The sequence below is a fragment of the Amphiura filiformis genome, chromosome 10 (genome assembly GCF_039555335.1).
Source record: "Amphiura filiformis chromosome 10, Afil_fr2py, whole genome shotgun sequence".
NCBI lineage: Eukaryota > Metazoa > Echinodermata > Ophiuroidea > Amphilepidida > Amphiuridae > Amphiura > Amphiura filiformis.
Window position 1 is genome coordinate 27325915 of NC_092637.1, and position 8427 is coordinate 27334341.

The window sequence follows — 8427 nt, forward strand, 5'->3', positions numbered from 1 at the left end:
TTGTAAAATAACTGCGATTATCAATTGCATTGTATCAAACGCTTATAAATATTAAGCTAGGTAGACACGGTAGAATTTCATTTGTCGGGAGAAATAATTTTCTCTTAAAATAGTTGGTAAGTTTGGTCTAATAGCTAACTCAGTCTTATCATGCTTATAGATCTGTTTGTTTTACTGCACACAATATCCCAAGAGTTATTTTGTTTGGGTTTAATTTTTACAATGTTTTTACGAAGACCTAAATTTTTATTGTCTGGATATGCTAATTCAAATCAATATTTTAAGCAGTAAAAATGTGAACATGTTATTCCAAAAAGGAAGTTAAAGTTCGTTACTCTTATTTTTTTCCTGGAGCAGGATTGGAATTTTGCCACTAATAATGGTTCATCCAACGCATTGTTGCAACTGACCAATCACACATGATATAATAATTATTACAATACAAAGTGGCGTAGGGTGATTTTTCTAAATCTTCCCTTTCGAATTGTGAAGTACAAATATAGAGCTACCTATATCCTATAACACTTATTCCTTATCAACTATTAAGATACAGTTAAATAATTTAAGCTTTAAGCTTCGATTTCAAATGGAATCGGGCCACTGAGAGATAACAGTGGAGGAGTATCGACTCCGTTATTAGTATAAATGAGTGAATGTTCTTAGTCATCCAGTAGTTTCGAACAGAGTTTTGGAATTAAATCTAATACTGGAACTTACTTTTTGCAACTATTGCGACGTTGCGTCTGGAACCACCAGACTTCATCAGGCAACTGACCCGTTGGACTGGTCACGTGATAGACGGCTACTGGATGACTAAGAACATTCACTCATTTGTCAAGGACAATTTCGGGCGTGAGTGCCTACAAGATGTAAGAAGTTATGAAAAGACGGCTAGGAAAATCGCGAACTATCGCAACCATCTGAGATTTAATTTACGGTGTCTTCATGAACACATAACACCCCGCAGTATCAAGCTAAAAAGCAATGTAAGTGGACATAAAGCGGATACGATCTTGGAAAACGCGGAAAGGAAACTCCTTAACGAGAGAGTGAGGCAAGTGAATTTTACGATTGATGTGTTAAATCGGAAGAAAGACCAACTTTCTGAGAAATTATCGGGCTCGTTGTCAAGTGACGCTTACAACAGAGTTGCCGAATTCACCACCCATGCGCAGTTGAGCCAACACGAGCAAGGTAAACGCCGCCATCTTGAAAAGTTCCGTAAGCTGTAAACATCTCGAGCTGATTTGGACAAGGATTGGCGAAATAGTGGGAATATTGGTGATAATTCCAGCGCGGAAAAGTGGGTGAAGAATCTGTCCGACCGCCAGTTGTCAAATCACGAAGTTAGTGTTCTCGCGAAAGGATTGAACTACGCTGTGGTACCGGAGAAAGTTCCAGTAGCAGAATTCGTCACCGTTGCGGAATCAGCTGTTTCGCTTGCACATCTAAAACCATCGGACGCGGATTCATTACGACATAAAATCTGCCAAACGCTTTGTAATACCAAATTGCCTCAGTCGAATATCACCAAGGACGAGCGGAAAGCCTTATCAGATTTAACAAAGGATGATAACATCGTCGTAGTCCCAGCTGATAAAGGTAAATGCGTTGTTGTTTTGAATGAAAGTGATTACGATGACAAGTGTAATGATTTGCTCAAGGACAAGAAAACATACAAACCGGTAGGCTACAATCCGACCAGTGGCTACAGAAAACGAGTGACTGATTTCACGAATAAAATCACTACTGATGGGTCCATAGACATTGTGCTCAAGAGACAGTTAGACCCCCCTCTGAGCCTGTGGTACCGGCGTTTTACGGACTTCCAAAATCCACAAACCTGACCCAATTCCTGTCAGGCCCATAGTGAGTAGCATTGGGTCCGTAACTTACAACCTCGCCAAACACGCTGCCAAAATACTTGGCCCTTTAGTTGGTCGGTCACCTCATCATATCAAGAACACGCAAGACTTTGTCAACCAAATAAAAGATCTCAAGTTAAGCGAAAGTGAAATTATAACATCCTACGATGTAACTGCTCTTTTCACATGCATACCACCTGACTTTGCCCTCAAAGTTGTGAAAGAGTGTTTGGAGAGTGATAATACACTAAGTGAAAGGACAAACTTGAAGGTTGAACAAATCGTTGAACTGGTTGAAATTTGTTTGAACACAACCTACTTCTCATACAAGGGGAAATACTTCAAACAACAACATGGCTGTGCTATGGGCTCCCCCGTTTCACCAATAGTGGTGAATTTGTGTATGGAAAGCTTCGAACAACAGGCCTTGAAGTCGTACCCGGGTACAAAACCGAGGGTTTGGTTGCGTTTTGTCGACGACACTTTCGTTATACTCAACCGTAGTGAGCTCGACGGGTTCTTCGAACACATCAATAGCGTGGATGACAACATAAAATTCACCCAAGAACTGTGCAAAGACAATACCCTTGCATTTCTCGACTGCTTGATTTCTGTTCAAAGCGATGGTACCCTGACATCTAAGGTGTATAGGAAACCCACACATACTGACCATTACCTTCAGTTTGGTTCCCACCATCCACTCGTACACAAGTTGGGAGTAATTCGAACTCTCCAATATAGAGCTGATACCATCATAAGTGACTCTGAACAAGTTCCCGAGGAAAAGGACCACATCAAAACAGCCCTTAATAACTGTGGTTATCCGGACTGGGCCTTTCTCAAAGCCACCAAGAGTAAAGAGCCAAAGACCGGAGGCGCGAGTGGTCAAACCAACAGAGCCCGCGTAACTATACCATATATTTCGGGAATCTCGGAACGTGTGAAGAACCACTTCAAATCCTTTGGAATTTCAACATCCTTCAAACCAGTTAACACGCTTCGCGGGAAACTTGTGAATGTGAAGGACAAGCAACCGAAGGACAAACGCTCAAACTTAGTGTACGGGGTTGTGTGCGGTGATACCGATTGCTCTGCGGCTTATGTTGGAGAAACCAAACAGGCGTTAAAACCCGCATTGGTCAACATAGGAGACCAAGTTCCAACGAAGCGCAAAACTCTGCTGTTTACCTCCATTTAAAGGACACTGGACACTCAATTAAGAACGAGGAAGTCGTTATTCTTGATAAGGAGGAACAATGGCATAGGAGAGGCATAAAAGAAGCCATTTGGGAACGTATTGAGCAACCGTCACTGAACAAGAAAGGGGTAACTCCGCTTCAATTTATCTCATGCATGGGACCGGGCCATCGGGTCGATACCTAGCCGTCTATCACGTGACCAGTCCAACGGGTCAGTTGCCTGATGAAGTCTGGTGGTTCCAGACGCAACGTCGCAATAGTTGCAAAAAGTAAGTTCCAGTATTAGATTTAATTCCAAAACTCCGTTATTAGTATAGTAACACATCCTTCAAACACGTTTTCCTCGGAAATGTATCGTTTTGTCCTTCACGTAAGCCACTATAATGTTGCGATCGACGAATTGTAGTGTAACAGGTACTAATAGCATAGCGCTGTTTTTATGTGTTTGTTTGTTTTTATGTAATTTTTTTTAAATTAAAAATATGTCCATGATTGAGTGAAACAAAGTACAAATATTTCTTGTACTTATTTAATTGTAAACATAGTGTATTCTTGTTATCATTATTGTGTTTATATCAAAATAAATATTCTTCTACAACAGTAGTGGTTCGTATCATCATTTAGAGTGGCTGCACATCGGTTGTTTCATTCATATCCATCACTTGTTTTAATTCATAACGCATATCGCCGTCGAGTAAATGAATAAAATGGATAAAAATGCATTAATCCCGGTGATGAACCAGGACAATAATTAGATATTGGTAGAACGAGAGTCATAGTAAAGACATGGGATTCTACTTTGAGTTTGCTGTTATATAAATAAATTAACTAGGCCATTCATGTCAAAATCTTGGAATGCAAACAACCTATCATACATGTACGTCAGTACAATTATTTACTTCAACATTCTCAACATTGGTCTATTTGTGATGCGATCCAGAGTTTTTCGGAACTAGAGATAGATGCCGTTGGTGGCGTCTGGCCAGATGAAGGGGGGTATACCCGGCACAGTGTCATCGCCCCGATATCTTCATGGTATAAATCGCCATGGTAGGTTGAATCCACAGCCACGCATGGCCATTTTATTCCGACCTTATGAGAGGCATAATTAGCCAAGTGACCTGACTAAGGCTACTGACAATAGCCGGGGTAATTGATTTCTCGCTGTGTGAGTAAGCTTGTATACGACATTGCGGTCAATGGTCATACTGCCTCCACTGGAGTAGTGAGTGTAGCTATAGCCTGCGCGCTGTAGTCCATACAGGACCAACGCAATATAAAACTTTGAATTTTGGTCCGATTTTGAGTTCAAGACGCACGGCCTTTTCTCAAGACGCAAACTAACGACTATCATATCTGTTCAACACGTATTTTCAAGTGTATGTGACCACATCTGGTTTCTTGAGACGAAATCATTTACGGGAGATATTCATCATTTTCTACCCCGGTATCCGAAGATTTTCGTCTGACATCAAAATCGTGCATAGCAATTCACGTGTATCGATCCCGGGTATTTATATTAGTATCTCTGCTGCACCAAATAATTATTAGCCAGGCGATGTCGGTGTGCCCGGCTACCTGTACATGTCGATTAAATGTACTTTTTTGGCCCAGATCTGTGCTGTTTCGTATATTTATCAGCGTTTCCAACCCTTTTGAAACCATTCTAAGGTATTCCATGCGCTACAATGTCAAAATTGTGGCTACATCATAGATATCTCGGGCATCTCAGAGCATTACCTGTTTTTTCCATATAAAGTAATTAAGGTGTTCCATCAAAGCTTTCGTCGTGTGCTGCCACCTAGCGGTGGTTCCGGGAACGTTGCGTCAAGTAAAATCAATCGGAACTCGGAAATATTGATTTTGGAAACTCTTTAATTGATCATATCTTTGGAACTGGTTGTTCAATTTCAATGGGGTTTTCTGCAAAATCCAGCTTTGTAAATGCTTTTTACAATCCTATATGAAACTGAAAATTTAGTATTGCCGAGTTCCGACTAATTTTGCTTTATCACATCACATTTGTATTGGGGACTTTGGATGCCAAGTTGGGACCAACATTTGCACACAAATCATCCATACCATTGACCCATTTTTTGCGCTCAGTTTCACAAATTAACATCACTATTCAATGCCAAATCGTTTTAGTGTTTTTACCACATTTATTGATGCCAAATAGCATTACTAAGCGCACCTGCTCTCATAATTTATTGTATTTCATTGCACGAAAAGTTATCCAGATCAGTGGCAATAACTGCGATAACTTATTTTTTTAAAGTTTTCGCTCTCCCGCATAAGATACATAATAAGCAAGGGAGATGTATTTTTTATTCTAATTTCTTCACTGGAGCCTGTTTTCGAGTATTACAAACATTAACAAAAAGATACGGGTGGGTTTGTATGTATTACTGAGTACCAGTGAGTGAATGAATCTTTGAAGGACAGTATGCATATAAAATTAACAAATGCGATAAGAAACACTTCAATAGCTGTCGCCATAAAGTAACCGTGACATACAAGGTGTCCCAGAATGATTGATACCGTGTTTGAACAAAATATCAAAAATATATAGTCAACAGTGTATCTAACTTTAATAAGTGCAATACAATACCACACATGTCTCCTACTTGTTCTGTGACTTTCATGGAAATAGCTTGATCCGTTTTCGCGTGACATTGCTATTACTGCAAATGGACGAAAACTGCATGTGTGTAATCTACAGTGCAAAGGCATCGTAACACATGGATCCTTTATCGTCCAGCCGCACTGTCCATTGGAGAAATCATACATTCTTTTATAGGAAATACACCAAATTTGGCACAGATGTAGAGCTTACAATGCTAAATTATTCTTGATATGGGTGAAACATTTCAATATGAAATCAGATGTTAAGGTTGAAAAACATACTTGTAATTTTTACCCCAATTTTTTCCCCAAAATGCCATTATTATACCGGATATACCTTCCTCAAGGATCCTCCGCAGTAAATTTTAATCTTCTTCGTCACACGTAGCTGTGTGTTTGCCAATATTCTGTGTACATAAATGTATGCTGTGACACTAAGGACGAACCATCTCTATACTTTAATGAAAAATCCATCTCTGCCGGCATTTCAAATGATGAAACTCACACACAGCAATAATTGGCTTCACAACTGCCGCCAAAGAAAGAATAGTTATAAGGTGACTCAAGCGTAGCAAATCCTTTATTCCATACAAGGATTGCTTCGTAACATCATAAATAAACGATAGATATCGACTATTTAGTAGAAGTAAGAACAGGACACAACATATACTGCATAACATTTGATGATGGTTATTTAGCGCGTTAGCGCTGCTCACTAGCAAAATTGCAAATTGCGCGGTATTTGCAATTGTCTGTTTTTTCCACGTTAATAGCGCTAATATCGCCGATAGCGTGATAATAGCAAACCTCTGCTATTTCGTGCTAATTGTGGTGAACCAATTGCGCGCTATTACCAAAAGTGCTAAAACTGTTCTCGGCAAGGTAAGTGATATTAGCGCTAATATCGTTAATAGCGGCCATTAGCGTAATGCGTGCTATTAGCGCTATTAGCGTGAGTCGTGCTATTTTCATCACTAACGCTATTAGCACTCATTAGCATGTCACTTGCAAAAGTTCTAAAAATGCTCTCAATAGCGTAAGGTTTGCTACTACGCTATTAGCACTAATAGTGCTAATAGCACTCATTAGAGTGAGATGCGCTATTAGCGCTAATAGCGTAATGCGTGTTATTAGCGCTATTAGTGCTAATAGCGCTAATAGCACTCATTAGCATCAGATGCGCTATTAGCGCTAATAGCGTAAGGCATGGTATTAGCGCTATTAGCGCTAATAGCGACAGGTATGCTAATAACGATATTATATTTTCTACGGATGGTAGGTGCTATTAGCGCTATTAGCGCTAATAGCGCTAATAGCACTCATTAGCATGAGATGCGCTATTAGCGCTAATAGCGTAAGGCATGCTATTAGCGCTATTAGCGCTAATACCGACATGTATGCTAATAACGATATTATAACTCATTGTATTATGTGCCAAATTGTTTATTTTCTGCGAATGGTAGACGCTATTAGCGCTAATAGCACTAATAGCACTCATTAGCGCGAGGTGCGCTATTAGCGCTAATAACGTAAGGTGTGCTACTAGCGCTATTAGTGCTAATAGCGTAGTGTGTGCTAATAGCGATATTAGCGCTCATTAGTGTATCGTTTGCAAATTTTAAAATTGACCATTTTCTACGGAGGGTAGGTGCTATTAGCGCTATTAGCGCTAATAGCGCTAATAGCACTCATTAGCGTGAGATGTGCTATTAGCGCTAATAGCCTAAGGCGTGCTATTAGCGCTATTAGCGCTAATACCGACAGGTATGCTAATAACGATATTATGACTCATTGTATTATGTGCCAAATTGTTCATTTTCTGCGAATGGTAGACGCTGTTAGCGCTAATAGCACTAATAGCAATCATTAGCGCGAGGTGCGCTATTAGCGCTAATAGCGTAAGGTGTGCTACTAGCGCTAATAGCGTAGTGTGTGCTAATAGCGATATTAGCGCTCATCAGTGTATCGTTTGCAAATTTTAAAATTGACCATTTTCTACGGATGGTAGGTGCTAGCGCTAATAGCACTCAATAGCGTGAGATGTGCTATTAGCGCTAATAGCGTAAGGCGTGCTATTAGCGCTATTAGAGCTAATAGAGACAGGTATGCTTATAACCATTTTACAACTCATTGTATTAAGTGCCAAATTGTTCACTTTCTGCAAATGGTAGACGCTATTATCTCTATTAGCGCTAATAGCGTAGTGTGTGCTAATAGCAGGGCAAGAAATTTAGAGTGACCGCTGTCCCCACCATCAGCAAAAAACATCAAGGCCGCAGGGCCGGCAGGCCCGAGCCCGGACGACAACTAAACACTCCAAGTGAGTTCCAATATAAAAGGGCCCCGCATGGCAACAAAGCTAGTGTGACCCCTGTCCCCACCATCAACAAAAAACATCAAGGCCGCAGGGCCGGTAGGCCCGAGGCCGGTGACTCCCATACGACAACTAAACACTCCAAGTGAGTTCCAATATAAAAGGGCCCCGCAGGGCAACAAAGCTAGTGTGACCAATGTCCCCACCATCAACAAAAACATCAAGGCCGCAGGGCAAGCAGGTCCGAGGCCGGAGATTCCCATACGACAACTTAAAACTCCAAGTGAGTTCCAATATAAATGGGCCCCGCAGGGCAAGAAACTTAGTATGACCACTGTCCCCACCATCAGCAACAAACATCAAGGCCGCAGGACCGGCAGGCCTGACTCCCATACGACAACTAAACACTCCAAGTGAGTTCCAA

The 8427-nt window shown here is 40.8% G+C and overlaps 1 protein-coding gene across 1 annotated transcript; it reads left to right on the forward strand.

Annotated features, from left to right (window-relative positions):
- The first annotated feature begins 809 nt into the window (after nucleotides 1–809).
- LOC140161774 (uncharacterized) lies at nucleotides 810–3063 on the forward strand. The gene is made up of 2 exons (XM_072185072.1): nucleotides 810–1194; nucleotides 1871–3063. The coding sequence occupies exons 1-2, from the start codon at nucleotides 810–812 to the stop codon at nucleotides 3061–3063; spliced, it is 1578 nt and encodes a 525-aa protein (XP_072041173.1).
- Nucleotides 3064–8427: the final 5364 nt, after the last annotated feature.